The following is an 18,398-nucleotide window of genomic DNA, read 5'->3' on the forward strand; positions in this document are numbered from 1 at the left end:
AAGGAGGCTGGCATCAAAATACCTGTTACTGAGCTTTTAGGAAGACGCAGGCTACAATGGTTTGGACATGTTATGAGGATGGACGGACGAGAACAGCAAGGAATTACTTTGACAGAGAAGTGAAAGGGGAGAGGCCAGTTCGGAGGCCAAGGAATAGATGGATAGACACAGTGAAATCAGAGGTTAGCAAGAGGAATGCCAAGTGGAAGGACATAGAGGAACAGAAACTATACTTTGACAGTAAGAAATGGCGAGCGCTCATACACCGCACCCGGAAAACTGGAGCTGGAAAATGATGATGACTACCAAATAATGGTCACTTCTGATTTTGAAGCCTCTGTACACTCTAGCATCTAAGACATATCAGCACTGGCTCCTCTGCATGAAAATGTAGTCGATAGACCATTTCAGGTGGATACTTCTCTTGTCTATCGATGTGCTTCTTTATGTGGGAACATAGTATTTGTGAGCACAAGGTCATTTCTTGCACACAAGTCCAGAAGTCTTTTTCCTGTTTCATTTTGGTGTGGCTCTTCATAATTTCGCAGCAGGCTTTGCAGGCCTTGCATTCCTTCACTGTTTTTTCCATTTCTACCATTGAAATTGCCAAGGACAACTATGCTGTCCCTGGTGTAATCCACCGTCCTTTGCAACCTATTGTAAAACCTATCGTCATCTGCATCATCGTCTTCATTAGGTTTATAGGCAGTGTCATCATGGGAGGTGCTGCTCAAGGATAGGGTCCACCATTGCTAGTCTTTCATTGATAAATTTCCAGCCTTTGACATGAAGTCTATATCCTTCAGAGATGACTATGGCCATTACTCCCTTTGCTCTCTGGTTCTTGTTTATACCTGATTGAAACATTACAAACTTTTCACTGCTGTCTGGTGCCATTAGCTATTCACATCCATTTTTCTTTTCCTTTGTCTCTGTGATTACTACTAAATTCAGCATTGCTCCAAGCATTTCATATAGTAGTTTACACTCATTGCCATATAATCCTTGCAAATTCCACGTTGCCCTATTCATAGCCCTTTTCTCTCGCTTCGTCATCAACAGTTTAATTGGTCCAGTTTTCTCTTTTTCTCTCTGTTGTTTCTTTTAATAATAGTTTCTCGGACACTTGGGGTATCGGCCCTAGTTCTAAAGTCTTGTGAGAGGAGTTGCCTCTCTCATAGCCCTCAGCCTGCTAGATTTTCTGTGGGGATGCCTTCCCTCTAGTCTTTGAGGTTTTCTCCTCTCTGCAAGGCAACAGTTTGGCTAACATCACTTATATAATGGCTAACTTCACTTATATAATGGTGGTGAAGGTTCGTCATGTCTCACTGTCATCTTTGACCATATGTGGCTTTTAATGGAGCTCCTATGCTTTTGGGCTCTACCACAGTCTGCTAACAGTGCCACCTCAGTCCAGGACTGCTTATTCGGGTTTCCCCTTATTCACAGCCAACCCGACATATCTGAGGGCCATCTGCTATCTGCCACCTGTGATTATCCTTTAATTGAGGCTCGCTTTGGATACTCTTTTAAAAATATTTTAAATAAGGTTTATTGGTAGTATAAAACATAGCCCAATCTGAATTCTTTAGTCCATTTTCACATTCAGTCGTGCTCAAAATGGCCCAGTTCTGAATACTCCTGTCCCAGTCCAATAGGCATGTCTGTGTGCTAAACCATGGTTTAGTTTGTATGATTTGTAGAATTTAAGTAGTCACGTATGTTATTCAGTTCTGTGTTGATTAGTTGACCTGCTATTTACTTGGTATTTACTCAGACTTTCTAATTGACCATGAAGCTCATTCATCTTTATAATATATAAACTCAGTGAATATGTTCCTGGTATGCTAAACTGTGTTGTTTCAGGCACGGGGTACGATGAGACGGAAAGAAGCTCGTAAAGTGTTGACACATCATCTATATTTTTGTATGCGGGATTTTGGTCATCACATTGGTGAGGATACGGAGGTGTACTTCTCTCTGTATGATACGAAGCGTGCCAAATATATAAGGTAAGGCTTGACAAATATTTGATCATTTTTATGGAATAGATACTGAATTAATTACTTATTCTTGTACTTTGTATTTCAGCGAGCGTTTTTTGGTGCGAATCTCAAAGGAAGGTTTCTCCAACTACGTAGAAAAACTACACAGTAATTGTACCATTTTCACAGTAAGTATTTGCTCAGTTTCTGTTTGTATTTTTGCAATGTGAAATGTATTTTTCAAGGCAGATGAAATAATATAATCAAATGCCATTGTGGTTGTTTGAACAAAATAAGTTATACATTGATTTAGCATTTGCTACTGATCACTATTTCATATTTTGTTTCAAATTTGCTGCACTCACTAATAAAGAAACTATTAAAACTTGCAATATTCCTCCTTCCAATAAGTGTGCTAAAAGATTACATTGACCAAATTTGGAAAGAACTGTGTACCGTGGCCTGTCAAGAGCTGCGTAGGGTAAAATTAACTTAGCTATGTGCCCATGCTACCCAGATTGCTAAACATGGTACTGTATCAGCTGCGTAGTCCATTTCCCTCATGGATCTTCCTCCCATCTTGGCTGCCATCATTCCATTCATTAGCCGTAAGCCAGCTTCTTGGCACATTTCTTTCCTAACTCTCCTTGAGTATGCCAGGCTTCCTGTCTCTCTAAGGCAAGTAAATCAATCGGTGGTACTGCTGCTACCATAAGGATCACAGGTTCAGATACCGTATGATATGAACTTGTAATTCTTAAAGCTAATCCACTGTACTGCAGCTATCCTTTGCCGGTATTTTTCATACTTCAAAGACTCGGTCCGAATTTCTGAACAATATAGAAGTATTGATTGAACTATCAACATCAAAAGTTGTCTTTTGCTGGATTTCAGACCTTTTACATTGCTCATTAATCTGCTTAGCGCAATAGTTGTTTTCTCTACCTTGTCTACCGCACATTTTATATGATCCCGGAATGTAAGTTTGGTAGGAAGTGTCACGCCAAGATACTTTATACTTCTAGATGTTTTGATCATTGTTTGTCCAACCTGCATTGGAATTATGGACATAATTCTTTTTCTTGTCAAAAGAACAATCTCTGTTTTATGTTCTACTAGAAGTAATCTGAGATTCACCATCCATTCTATAAAACGTCACATCACTTGATTAAGCTTAAACTGAGCCAACTCCAAATCTCGAGTTACTATCAAAACAGTTACATTCATCAGCATAACCCACTAGCATAGTGTCTTCCGGCATCTCCAATCACATTAAGTCATCATACATGATGTTCCAAAGATTTAGTTTGAGAATAGACCCGTGTGCTGCACTAGCTGAGAGAAGCTTTATTCTCTGACCATTTTATGTATAATATACTAAAGTGCGATGTTTCAAATAGCTTCTCATTATGTGCATGATATACTCCGGTAGTTTAGTGATTTCCTGAAGCACTTCCAACATGTCATTCCATCTTGCCGAGTTGAAAGCATTCTTAACCCAAAGTCACAAGAAGCATCACTTTTTGAGAATGATGATTACCTGTTTGTACACTTTCTGTTGTGTTCACTACTTCTTGCACTGCATCAGTTGTTGAGCATCCTCGTCGAAATCTGTGTTGACAACCAGATAGATCCCCAGCTCATTGGATTGCTGATAAAATTCTTGGCTGCAGAAGTTTCTCTAAGCCTTTCCCAGCAGTATCCAGCATATATAAAGGCCTATAGCCCCCAGATTTCCCTTTGCATATTAGAACTAATAGAGCTATTTTCCAGCGAGCAATAAAAACCCTGAAATCAGGCAGTTGTTATACATTTTAGCAGCATCTGTGGAAAGAATTTTGTTATAACAACAACAATAACAACAACAACATCATATACTGTTACCTGATCCCAAGATTCTTGGTTTCGTAGCTTCACCTGCACAACAGTTTCTGGTGTCAATTCTCCTTGCTCAGCTTCTAAATATCTTCTCTGTGTTTATTATTATTATTATTATTATTATTATTATTATTATTATTATTATTATTATTACGTGGGCGTGTGGGAAGTGTGAGAAATCTTTCAAGAGACGCTTGTGAGGGTCCGCACTCCACAAGTTTGAGAGATTCCTACTCACTAAAACCCACACACCTTTTTCCCACGATGTGTATCTCCACCCCAGAACCGCTCTCGCATTACTTCAGGGCGGTGTCATGCTAATTTCTCAGGTTCCTTCTTCCTTTATTTCTCCTTTACTGCCATCCATGAGCATTCAAATCCTCTTTTTCTGATGCAGGATGCCTTCTACATATACTGTTACCTGATCCCAAGATTCTTGGTTTCGTAGCATCACCTGCACAATAGTTTCTGGCGTCAATTCTCCTTGCTCAGCTTCTAAATATCTTCTCTGTGTTGACCAATGATAACATACAAAAAATGTGTGAAGTACATCGTCAACATCATTGCAATAAATACACGCCGAATCACTTGCTCTACCTACTCTGTGTAAAAATTTCCAGAAGTATCAATGACCCGTCAAGAACTGCGTAAGATAAAAGTTAAGCTCACCATGAGCTTGTGCAACCCAATCAGCTAAACATGGTATCAGCCACTTAGCTCATTTTCCTCGAGGATCTTCCTCCCAGCTTTGCTGCCAGCGTTCCATTTGTTGCCTATAAGCTAGCTCCTTAGCACGCTTCTCTCCAAGCTTTTCTAGAGTTCGCCAGACTTCCTGTCTCTCTAAGGCAAGTAAATCAATCGGTGCTACCACTGCTACCGTAAGTACCGCAGGTTTGGATACTGTGCAATATGTGCTTGTAATATGCAAAGCTGATCTCCACTGTACTGCAGCTATCCTTCGTGGGTATTTTTCAAGCTTTAGAGATTCAGCCCGGACTTCAGCACCATACAGAAGTGTCGAGTGAACTATCGACATCAGAAGTCATTGTTTGCTAGACTTCGGACCTTTAACGTTGCTCATTAATCTACTCAGCGCAGTAGTTTTCACTGCCTTATCCGTCACCTGTTTGATATGATCCCAAAATGTAAGTTTGGTATCAAGTGTCACACCGAGGTACTTTATACTTCTAGATGTTTCGATTACTGTTCGTCCAATATACATTGGAATAACGATCTGATCCTTTTTCTTGTCAAGAGAACTATCTCTGTTTTATGATCTGCCAGTTGTAATCTGTGATTCGCCATCCAGTCTTTCGCCCGTCGCATCACTTGATTTAGCTTAAACTGAGCCAGTTCCAAATTTCGAGCTACTATCCAAACAGTTATATCATCAGCATAGCCCACTAGTGTTGTGTCTTCCTGCATCTCTAACCTCAACAATCCATCATACATAATGTTCCACAGATTTGGGCCAAGGATGGACCCTTGCACTACACCAGCTGTGAGCTGTTTCACTCTCTGCCCATCTTCTGTGTGATATACCAGAGTACGATCTTTCAAATGATTCCTCATTATGTGCGTGAGATACTCTGGTAGTTTGAAAGTTTCTTGAAGTGCTTCCAATATGTCATTCTACCTTACCAAGTTAAAAGCGTTCTTGACATCCAGAGTCACAAGAAGTGTCAGTTTTTGAGAATGATGATTACCCATTTGTGCACTTTTCGCTGTATTCAACACTTCCCACACTTTATCGATTGTCGAATGTCCTCGTCGAAATCCATGTTGACGATCAGAGATGTCCCCAGCTAGTTGAACTGTTGAAAGTATTCTTGGCTGCAGAAGTTTCTCTAATCCTTTCCCAGCAGTATCCAGCATACAAAAAGGCCTATAGCCCCCAGATTTCCCTTTGCTTATTAAAACTAGCCAAACTGTTTTCCAGAAAACACTAAACATCCCCGATAGCAGGCAGCTATTGTACATTTTCAGCAGCAGATGTGGGCAAAAATCTGCTATCAGCTTTAGTATCTCTGCTGGAATACCATCTAGTCCTGGGGCTTTTTTATTTCTAAGGGAACTAATCGCTCTCGTCAATTTTTCTGGTGTAAAAAGTGGTATGTCATCTATAAAGTCATCATCATCATCATCATCATCATCATCATCAGACCTGTCAGGATGATCTGGGAATAATTTATCTACAGTATCCTTCATTGCATTTGAGTCCATGATCGAATTCGAGAAACTTCCAAGTTTCTTGATAACGATCTTGTATCCTAAACCCCATGGGTCGTCATCCACTTCCTTAGCCATTTTCCACCATTTGTCAACTCTACTCTTTTTAATAGCATTTCTCAGCTCTTCCTTTGCTGACTTGTACTCAGCTGTGAGTGAGGTGTCTTCATTGCTGACTCTTGCTCTCTGTGCCCTCTGTCTAAGTTGCAGACGTCTTCTCTGGTCAGCAGTTTCTTTGGTCCACCAATACACTGAATGCTTCCTGTTTCGTAATGTATTACGACTCATGGACAAATCACATGCTCTCCAAATAAGCTGCATGGTGAGTTTAACACACTTCTCATCCGCTTCTTTCCCTTTATAACAACAACTTTGTTCTGTTATACTATCCATTTAATTTCTTAAGACAACAAGAAATTTCTCTCTGTCCATATTTTCTATATTCCACCATATTGGTTTATATGATTTTTGTATTCATCTGTAGAGTTTTAGGAAGGACACAAAAAATAATGTATTTTTGATCACTTCCCATGTATTCTTCAATCACCCACCAGTCATTGATTTTCGACACGATGTCCTCGGATACAAAAGTCACGTCCGGTATAGTCCCCCTACAGCCCGATCGTTGAAAGGTTGGCACATTTCCAATGTTAGTGACCATCAAACCCAACCTAGCGACCATCTCCATAGTTCAGCATCCTCTAGAGTCGTACTGTGACATACCCCATTCTAGTGCTTGGACATTGAAATCACCAGCAACGATTAAACTGTTGTCAAACCCTTGCAGTATATCTTCCAGGCCATCCAGCTTAGCCTGAAAAACAAATTCTAACTCATTTGGAGTAAAATAACAGCTCACAAAAGTATATCTACCAGTACGGACCCAAACAAAACCGTCTCCACATCCTTGGTTTGATACTGGCCATTTACACAAATCTGGTATCCAAATTGCAGCTGTCCCAAAATTATCCATGAACCACTGTCCTGATAATGTTCACTAAGAAAAAATATGTCTGTTCCTATCTCAGAGGTCATCTGCATCAAAAGATCATTGGCAGTTCGACTCCTGTACGTATTTGCCCGAATAACCTGCATCATTTGCCACTAGTTTTAGCCTTTTCGAAAGCATCACGAAACACTGTGCAGACTCCTGAGCCAACATTAAAGTCTGTACAAATTATGCATCTCAGATTTGCTTTGCAACCTACCGCCCTACGCCTGGCTTCTCCTCACTTAAAACAAAGTTTGCTTCTATCTGCACCTTGCAGTTTCATGCATGATGCCCTTATGTAAGATATCGAAAGCAGTGAGGTACCATGATACTTTTTTGAATTCTACAATCCAACCATCCTATTTTAATTTTACCAGTTTCCAAAAAAGTTTCTGAGCCTCTTTATCTTCTATCTCAACAGTAGCATTTTTATACTCTGCTGTTTGGAATATTAATTGAGACTTTCAGTTCTCCTTCGAAATTCTGAAGATCCTGTCTTACAGCTTCCTCTACATCTAGAGCAGTGATAATACTGTCCATGTCCTGAATTTCCAATGTAGTGTGGGGGGGTCAAAGTCTTTAAATCACCATTCATTCCAAGGACATCTCTCAGAGATTTATTAAAATTGTCCCAGTTTTCGTTTTGTGTGGCTGTATTAAACTCGAGAAGAATCGCCCCAGTGTGAGTTCTACAAATAGATTGAATGCTCACACTGCTGTCTTCCGGTTTAAAAAAAGTCCGAATACTCTTCAAAACATCTGCAAAGGTCTTGCCGTTTTTTGGTTTGATATGAACAGCATCTGAACAATCCCTTGGTTTAAATGGGTTAAAGGTTGAATATCTTTATCCTCCTTCATTTCCCTCTTCTTGTTTGTTCCTGTTTTTGATTTTCCCTAGCTCTCTTCCAGGATGTCTTGCATGCCACTCCAGCATCGAGAGCTTCCTCTAATTTTCATAAGCCATTCTGAATTTTCATGTTAAGATTCTTAAGCAGAATAGCCAGAATGCTTTTCATCAATGCCCTAGTGATCTCAGGATGTCCTCCTCCTTATGCTGTTCGTCCATTATCATTTCCTGTGTTCCAAAGTTGGCACATTCAACTACAATACCACTGCTATTCTGACATGAGAGAGAGAACTCTACCAGGTCTCTCTGAGCTTCTGCCTCCATCATCACGCAAGAATGAAATCTAAATGGCCGTAACTGAGCCGCAGTGGTGAGAGATCCTGCCTTTGATGTTGTATGTGCTTTCAAAGCAACTTATAACGTATAATCCTGATTGATCAAACAAAATGATTTGATAAAGCTGTAAATCAATACTACAGGTACTAGAAGAATATTCTACCTCAGCTTCTAGTGACACATATCATTAATTAATTACTTACAAAAACATCATAAGAAGCACACACAGATATTCACCCATCTTTCCATCACACAACCAACAATATGATGATGATGATAATAATAAAAAGTTTTGAAAGTTTAAGTGTTTAAATTCTTTACTGCTATTTTGTCATCTCTAGGTTTGAAACTGTACAATACTTACAGTACTGAATGATACCATTAGTATCAATATTTGTTTGTGATGTTATCAGAGTATCGGTATGTTTGAGACTTGAGTATTATCAAAATATCATATCGAATGTGGCATCACAACATCTTTATGTATTCTTCGTTTTATAGTTTATATCCTTGCAAGTGCTGGGATTCCATCATTCAATGTTACCAAACTCTCAATGAGATGTATATCGATTACTAGAATGTAATGATTACAATTTTATTTCAAGAAGTAAAACATGAGTAAAAAAATGACATTTGGTAAAAAGTAATGATTGCAAGTAAAAATTACTAAAAACGTATTCTTTACAAGTAATTCAAGGCTAATTTTGCATTTATCACATCACTATACCTGGGTAGAAATTTGGAGACTCAGATTTGAGTTTGGTGTCAAATATTTCAGTTCAGTTTCTAATAATGGTTTTCTTCTTGTTATAGTAAATGAAAAAGCATCTATTTGACATGAGTAATTATATGTCAGCCATGGGATATGGATTTCTATGCCAAACCTTGTTATTGTCTTCAATATTTAAAATAAATCTTTCTGGTTCCATTTTCTGTTAGGAATGTTGTAGAGGTCTGAACATTTTCATTGTGATGGAGCTTAATATTTGTTTTCTTATTTAAAAATGGATTGAAACCAGGGTTTAACCCCAACGAAGAAAGATTTGGGGACTCACCTATGTACTAGCCTCCAGAACAAAAAGTAATGAATTTGGCATGTTCAGGAGTACAGTAGTTGTTTAGTTAATTGTTGCATATCTCTGGTAACAGTATCAAACGTTTAACTTACCAAAATGCTGGTAGATCCAAGAAACAATGTTTTCCATGGAAAAACAAGTTCTCCTTTAAAAAAAAAAAAGTAGGGAGGACGGCATCCAACCACATTTCACTGCACAAAGGCCCTGAGTGAACCATTTTTATCTGCTACTAAATGTGAATAATACTTTCAGATGTCTTTATTAAACATATGTAGTCTATAACCACTGTAAACTATAGTTAAATGCTCCAGTTTGTATACAGAAGTGTTAGACAGAATATTTGCATTCGCATGTAGCCCTTTATAGGGCAAGAATTTTGTTTATAATCGTAAAACTATTTTTGTGATTTTTGGGTTCGGAGGTGATCTATAAGTGGACTGGGATTGCTTTTGGAGTGGATTACTTGTTAGTTGTACTAAAAAGAAAAAGGTTGGCTAAATATGTAACCATCATCTATTTCAGTGCACTGTCTGTACCTTACATTTGGATGGTGGCTAATTACACTAGCCTGCAAAAAAAAAAAAACTTTTTTTGTGCAGTAAAAAGGAAAATAGGTGGGTTTTATGCATTTCTTAACGCAGAATGTGGGGGGAAAAAATAGTTTTGGCGTATCACGTCTGGTTTAGTGGCAATTTTACAAAATGTTATTTTGTACTTACGTAAAATTGTTGGCACTTCGTATTGATTAAATTTGATATATTAATGTAAATTTCAGCTTGCAAAATGTAATCATATTTGGCATGCATTAAATACACATAAATGCTGCTTTGTAAGCAAGTAGATGGTTTGTATTGTATTTTTAATGTATATTGAAATTCATGAAACTGAAGCATAAAGCGCCTATTTAGTTTCGGCTGTACAGTTGCTTTTAAATTAATATAACCGTACCTTGAATAAAAATTACATGTTTAAACATACATAGTTTCGTTACTTACATTATGTGCAGGTTAGATTCACATCTCCGTCTTTTTCCATTTTCCGTGGAATTTCCGGGTTTTTCAAGTTCTTGAATGATCTCTAGAAGGATTGTCTCGTGCAGTCGGCCAACAGTAATCGGCCATCGTATTCACATCCCAACGTCCCTGATAGAGTCGTTCTGCATCTTTGAGATCCTGGTGAAACCTTTCACCTTGTTCTTCACTGACAGCTCCTAAATTTGGAGGGAAATAATCCAGATGCGAAGCTAAGAAATGAAGCTTAAGGCTCATATTACAACCAAATTCCTTAAACTTTACCAACATTTTCCTTACAATTTCTTTGTATTGAGGGTCCCTAATGTTGCCAAGGAATTTAGTCACTACATCCTTGAATGCATTCCATGCCTCTTTCTCAATTTTGGTCGTGTCTGTGAAATTTTTATCCTTCATCAGTTTACGGATCTGTGGTCCATCAAATATGCCTTCTTTGATTTTTGCATCTGATAATGAGGGAAATTTAGTGGATAAATATTGGAAGCATAGGCTACTTTCATCTAATGCCATGACATACTGTTTCATCAATCCTAATTTGATGTGCAAGGATGGAAGTAGAATTTTTTCACAGTCAATAAGTCTTACATTCAAGACGTTTTTGGATCCTGGTTGTAGTTTTTTTTCCTTTCTGGCCATTTCACTGTATCCCAGTGTTTATCCCGTGCCCTGCTATCCCATTCACATAGGAAACAGGGAAATTTTGTATGGCCTTTTTGTTGTCCCAGCAACAATCCAATGATCTTCAAATCACCACAAATTTGCCACCCATGCTCGTGATATTTAATTTTTTCAAGCACCAACTTTAAGGTCTCGTATGTTTCAGACATTTTTGTGGAATGTGCAAGTGGTACGGGTGCCAGAACATTTGTATTATGAAGCAAAACAGCCTTTAAACTTCTTTTGGAAGAGTCAATAAAAACACGTCAGTTACTAGGATCATACTCTTTCTCTCCCAATTGACGCAGAAGATTTGAAACATCCGTACAAAATACAAATTCATCTTCTTGAGAATAATACTTTCGGAATTCTTTGTCACGATTTTGGTACCAGGAAAATGTAACACCTTGTGTCATCATATTCTTTTCGCGCAATCTAGAACCAAGTAATTCAGTTTTTTCTTTGGTTAGCTCTTAAGTCCCATATCATATCATTCAATTCGGATTGCGTGAATTTGTCTGAAGGTGTGTCATATTGATTGGCTCGAAATCTATTTCTTCATCATCAGATTGCAATGAACTGCTACTTTCCTCACTCAAGTGAGTAGGTGGAGTAGGTACAGGTAAGTTAGGTCCATGAGGAACTGGTCGAAGAGCTGACTTGAGATTCGGATATTTAATTTTGTTTTTAATTTTCTTATTGAAACCGACAACATGAGCCATACAAAAATAACAGTCGTCAGATGGTTCTTTTGCTCTTGCCATTGCATGGGTATAGCAAACGGCATTGAGTTTCGTTTGCCCTCATACCAGTAACGTAGTCCCTCGACACAATATGAGGTGTGAAAGATTTGTCTTGATCCCCAACTTTCAATTTGAAGTAAGAAAAATAAAGTTTCTTTACAAACGAGTCTATTTGACGCACCTCGGATTCAAACACATAAACTCCACAAATGTAACAAAACTTTTGAGGACTTTGTTTACACTGTCTTCTGTGCACCCCTGAGACACTAGCCATGATGGTGTTAAAACACTAGAACTTCACTTATTAGTGATCAATTTGAAATTAAATTACATTAAATCTCGCACACACGATAGGCCTACAATTAAATGAATGTGAACTTTGAAAGATGCACTAAACACGTACCGGTACTTCTTGGAGCCCGTCTCAAGCAACACTGTTATCTTTGAAAGGAAACTGCTTTATCAGTCCATCATAAACATTGCATAAGGGTTGGGGCTTTTAACACGTCTGTTTATTCAAGTGGTCTAGGATGAAAGACAAACGCTCAACTGTCTTATCTTCAATCCTACATACCTCGCGGTCTATTGCATATCTGGGGGAGTTTGTTATGAATTTACCAGGAAACCCCCAACTACAAAATGAAGATTTAGACAGCAATAAACTTATAATAAAATGTAAACAATAACAAGTCAAATCACATAATTGTATTCTAAAAAAGTTGCGCAAAAACATCTCTCAACATTACATCTTACGAATTCATGCAGATACTAAAACACCGAATTGCATCAAAACTAGACGTGATAGGAAAAAAAATAGCATCATTTTCGGAATCAGGGCAGCGATTTCCGTAAGAATTACATATTTTCTATTTTACTGCAAAATCATGTTGGCTAGTGTTATTTAGACACCATTGCAGTTATGCTATTTAGTTTTATTTGGAATACTACTTGGTTAAACGTAGAATTTTTCACTGCTGGAACATCACAAATAATACAATCTCAGTTTGTATGGAATGATACTAAGCACTCCAAACCGAGTGTAACCTCACACTTTAAACAGGCAGGACTGGAGCACTTTAGAGTTTTTTTTTGTGCTACATTGAGCACAGAGCCCATTACTACCTCTCACAGGGATATATTCGCCTACATTTTTTCAACTTAATTTGAGTGCAAAAGATGAAAATACTGCAGAACACAAAGGTAAGATTATGTTCTGCAATCGGAGTACTGAAAATATTATCTAAGCAGTTCAAATCCCCATTTCAGAAATTCATCAAGGTTGATTCAAAATTTAGTGCCTTATTATTTGGCCAAGTGAAAATACACAAAAATTCAGAAGTTACCACTGTATGCAAAATGAAGTAAATGAAAACATAGAACTAACCAATGCAGGGCCAAGTAAATATTGGAGTAAAATAATAAATATGAAGTAGATCAGCTTATTTGTGACTTTTAATGTTGGATGATAATGCACATGTAAATATAGCTCAACAATTTTCAGTTGCATCTAGCAGCAAAACAGATACAAAACTATTGTAATGAAGAAAATATACTTTTAACAGTAGATCTTAATTGGATGGTGGCTAAATCCTTAGCCACCTTGATCTTCATACTCTGCTATCGATTTGTCACAACCTTCTAAATCTCATTATGTCTTGTAACATTGTCACTACGTATTCATTGCCTTGATTCATGCCTACAGATGTGTCATTGAGTGCAATCTGTAAGCAGTGGAAGCTAATATCTAGGGTGGCTGAATATTTTGGGATAGATTATGTTGTGCCAAGTATGTGTTAGTTGATTTACTGTAGACACCAAGTGATGCAAATAGTGACCTACTATAATACTATTGTTACAGATAGAACATATAACGTCGATTTTCAGATGCATTCATTTCACTAGTGTATCTTCTTATGTTCAAGGAGCAAAAATGTTTCTGAGGTGTGAAAAATTCAAAATATTCAGAAGTATTTTTTGATTTTGAAGGCCAATAAGCAGGGAGCTGTGTTTCTTGCATTTATAATAAGCAGCCTGAAAATAATTTAAAATTTAGGAATAATTTTTTGTAAAATAAAACAAAATAGGGCAGTAAACATGAATAAATTAAATTGAATACCTAAAAATTACTATCTATTTCCATATGATTTCTTGTTTTCCATGCCTTCAACAATTAACATTTCTCGTGATGTAGACTACCATGCTTCTGTGTTGTGAACTAAAATGTCAGTTGGTATAGCAGCAGTCAATAACTGGCTACATTTTCTGCAGTGTTTGGTTAAAGCCAAAGTCGTATTGTGCTTAATACAAATACAAGAGCAGTATCAAATTTTAAAATAGCAGATTACTTGGCAGAGCTCATCAGTCTTTGATATCCATGTGTCAGTGTTGATTGTGAACAATTTTCTTCCTACTCAGGAGTTTTGTGCGACTTGCATTGGAACTAGAATGAAAATAATGTAAACTTTGTGCAGTGTTCTCCTTTGACAGTTAGTAAATAAAAAATGATGTATTTTACTTTGTTGATATCATAAAAATGATTTTCCTTAATTCAGAAAAAAAAGCACAAGGTTTCAGTGTGGAGAAACGTTAGAATTATAGACTTCAGTTCTTAGTCCAAATGGCTCCAGTGGCACACCAAAATAATGCAGTAGCTTTCTGACATTGCCTGAGTTTGCTCATGCACTCTGCATCGGACTTTGTTGAAATTTTCTTAATGCCAGTGCCAAATTATACCTTTGTTTGTTGCACTGCAACAATAATTTTTATTCTTTCCAATCTTTATAGAAGTTTTTAACAAAACGTTTTTTCTAATAAAAGTGTTCTCTCGCATTCTCTACATTTTCAACTTAGTTTTGGGTAAACAATTTCTGTAGTCTAATTTTGTGATGATGTCACATCTGCAAATATTAATTCAGACAATTTTTTAAAAAATGCATCACTGTTACTGTGTAGAATGCTGTTTGTTTCTTTGGGATGGGATGGGATGGGATGGGATGGGATGGGATGGGATGGGATGGGATGGGATGGGATGGGATGGGATGGGATGGGATGGGATGTGAATGAAAGGAGCTATAAGTGTTTGAAATTACCCCTATTTTCATAACACTGATAGAGTCAATTGGTGCATGTTTTGAATGATGTTAACACATCACAACTCAATATTGTCTCTCAATAATTTATTCCATGCAAAATTACCTCTAAACATCTCAAAATCTATCATAATTGTACTAACTACCTTCAAAATACACTTAAATTCCTTGTCCTATTATATTTCCTTTCCTATTCCTCTCTTTCTCTCTCTCTCTCTCTCTCTATAACTTCTTCTAAATTCTTTTAAAAATACTGTAAAGCAAAAATAAAGAAAAAAACAACATTTAAAATAATACTGATTTTTATTAAAGAATAAATTGAAAAACACACAGGTAAATATGTTTAAGAAATAATTAGTATTATTGTCAAAATAAAAAGTAATTTAATGGAAAATAATTGTTAATCTGGAGAAACAGATGCTCATTTCAGATCCCAGTTCATATCACATGTTTAGTACAGTATGTTTCATGCAACATCTCCTTCCTCAGGATCTCGGTAATGCAGACCTCAGTCGGGACATGTATTTAGTGGCACACGTGATGCGGATAGGTCGTATGCTGTATTCAGATTCAGTGAAGAAGATGTCAAATCATGCTGCTTCACCTCATCAGCTGTTCAAGAGACCTCATGGCTGTGCAGTGCTCAACATTAATGAAGTATTGCTCAACAAGGAGTCCAGCAGTGAAGAGCGAGAATTCACATTCAAAGTGTACCAGGCTGAAGAGAAGGATTTCCACCAACTGCATGAATTACTCATCAAGAAACAGAGCAACAAGTACAGCCCATTACCTGGCCAGCCAAACTATGGTGAGTAATATGGTCAGGTTTTTTTTTCTTTCTTGGATCTCATTTTGTTTAAAACCATAATTCATCAGTACCATCATCATTAGTACAGTTTCCACCATTGGCCATGTCTATTAGTAGTATAAGCCTCTCCATCATTTCCTACCATTCCACCAGCTCTCTAATGACACTCTGTTTCAGTGGTTTCAACACAGTCCTTTGCTCCCATCACCCATCTACCTTTCTGTCTTCCCCTCTGCCTTCTCCGTTTATTTAACTTTCCCATACCATCTTTGTTGACAGTAGTTGATACATATTTTTATATGATTTATTAAGAGTTGTCCTTTCTGTTGTCAGCTCCCCTCTTTTACCCAGGCTTGGGCCCAGCAAGGTTTATTAATGTTTTAAATTATTTTGTAAAATATCATCAGAATATTTTAATGTATCATACTTTACATTAAAGTAAATTTGTGTCCTCATCCCAAGGTGGTGCAGCCCTTTTCAGGCTCTTCAGCCCTTAAATTTGCCACCTGTAAAGGTTTATGCCTTGTTATGTGAGTTTGTTCTTTATTATAGGTATTGGTATCTCACTGAAAATGTTACATGGAGAGCTCTCACAAGTACGAGAAGAAAATCCACTTCTATTCAAAAACATATGCCTTACTAAGAAACTGGGTTTCTCAGATGTGATCATGCCTGGTGATGTGCGTAATGACTTATACCTGGCATTAGAACGAGGTGAATTTGAACGTGGGGGAAAATCCACAGGCAAGAATATTGAAGCTACTATTCTTGTGTTGGATTCAGATGGAAAAGTTTTAGAGGCAAGTAAAATTTAGACTAAACTGTTATAAATTGATTTATGTTTACAATTTACCATTGTCAACCATTTTACTAGACAATTATAATTTGCTTAATTATCTGATTACCCTTTTCAGTATGCTACATACAATGAATTTCAAATTGAGTTCCATATTGACGTCAACTAAATGCTATAGTTCCATGTGTTCAATACAACATTTAATCAATGAAGAATCACATGATAAAAATTAGTAGAAAAGTTTTGTCCAAATGTAGGACATCTTCAGCAACTAGACATGGCAACGAAAACATAATTCAGTTAAATTTATGTAATTAAAAGAGGAAAATCATGTCCTCCCTGTTGAATATCAAGGACTTGACCCATTAGGTTACTAAATGGAGTTTACAGTTAACAGTGTTCACTAATAGATTAAAATATCTATGTAATCAATAAAATATACGGAATTAGGTACACTGATGTGATGGAAATACATTAAAAGTCTTATGTATTAGATTTTAATTTCCATGTTTTAATCACATAAGTTTAATCAAATTGTATTTTAGTCCCCACATATCTAGTAGTTGAAGATGTCCTACATTTGGACGAAACATATTCTACAAAGTTTTGATCATGTGATTCTTCACTGATTAAATGTTGTATTGAAAAGGTGGAATTATAGCATTCATTTGTGTATGTATACTTTTCAGTGTGTATCATTTTCTACTACACTTCTTTTTCTTTCTTTATTTTGTGTTTGAAGGAGTATGTTTATTACGAGTCTATTTCTAATGTACAGCATCTCAGCATTTTGCCTTTTTATCTGGTTTTCCAGTAATTTTAACTACAGTCAAATCTCTTTATCTCAAAGTAACTTAAATTTCCCGGCCATTTTTCCTATTTTTCAAGTGTATTTATTTCTCTATTACTCGAAATTCAGTTACACGAATTTCTCGATTTCTCAAAGCAAACATTTCCTTCTTTGCAGCAAAAAAAAATACTCTGTAACTTGAATTTTGTGCAGCATTAACTGTGCAATACGGCATTTGGGATTTTTTGAGGAACAGTTCAGTAACAAACATAAGAGACTTTAAAGGCATTTTAAAACATTTCTCACTTTTGTATGAATCAGATCAAAATCAGATCCAATTATTATCTACTGATCTGGATTTAAGGCTGTTGCCCAAGTGGCAGATTTCCTATCAGTTGTTTACCTTGACTTTTCTTAAATTATTTCAAAGAAGTTGGAAATTTATCAAACATTTATCTCACTTGGTAAATTATTCCAATCCCCGAAACTTTTTCCTACAAATAAATATTTGCTCCAATTTGTCCTCTTGAATTCCAACTTGATTTTCATATTATGATCATTCCTACTTTTGAAAGCTCACCTCAAGTTTATTTGTCTGCTAATGTAATTCCTTGTCATCTCTCCACTGACAGCTCGGCACATACCACTTACCGGAGCAGATCTTCTCCTTACTCCTAAGTCTTCATTGCTGAAAGTTTGTGCAACATTTTTGTGACACTACTCATTTGTCAGAAATAACCCATAACAAATCATGCTGCTTTCCTTAGGATCCCTTCCAGTTCTCATACACTTGTAAATTGGAACCATTCTCTAATTGGGACTCATCAGAGACTCGAATGCTCTCTCCTTTACATCCTTACTATAACCACTATGTGTGCTCATAACTATACAAAGAGATCTGTAAGCTTTATTTACAACCTCAATGTGATTACCCCAGTGAAGATCTTTCCTTATTTAAACACCTAAGTACCGTACTTACAGTGATTCCGGTGAAGTACTTTCACCCCATCAACACAGAAATGAAAACTGAGAGGACTTTTCCTCTTGGTGAAATTAACAACCTGACTCTTCGTCCCATTACCATCATACCATTGTCTTTTGTCCACATCATAACACTGTCAAGGTCTTCTGTAACTATCTTC

The 18,398-nt window shown here is 36.9% G+C and overlaps 1 protein-coding gene across 1 annotated transcript in view; it reads left to right on the forward strand.

Annotated features, from left to right (window-relative positions):
* spg (dedicator of cytokinesis spg) overlaps window positions 1-18,398 on the forward strand; it is a 783,360-nt gene that overhangs the window by 560,612 nt on the left and 204,350 nt on the right. Inside the window, exons 9-12 of the mRNA XM_067136588.2 lie at window positions 1,867-2,012; window positions 2,092-2,173; window positions 15,352-15,670; window positions 16,223-16,470. Coding sequence (XP_066992689.2) covers window positions 1,867-2,012; window positions 2,092-2,173; window positions 15,352-15,670; window positions 16,223-16,470 — 795 coding nt within the window. The remainder of the gene's footprint in view (window positions 1-1,866; window positions 2,013-2,091; window positions 2,174-15,351; window positions 15,671-16,222; window positions 16,471-18,398) is intronic.

Source organism: Anabrus simplex, chromosome 1, assembly GCF_040414725.1.
Source record: "Anabrus simplex isolate iqAnaSimp1 chromosome 1, ASM4041472v1, whole genome shotgun sequence".
NCBI lineage: Eukaryota > Metazoa > Arthropoda > Insecta > Orthoptera > Tettigoniidae > Anabrus > Anabrus simplex.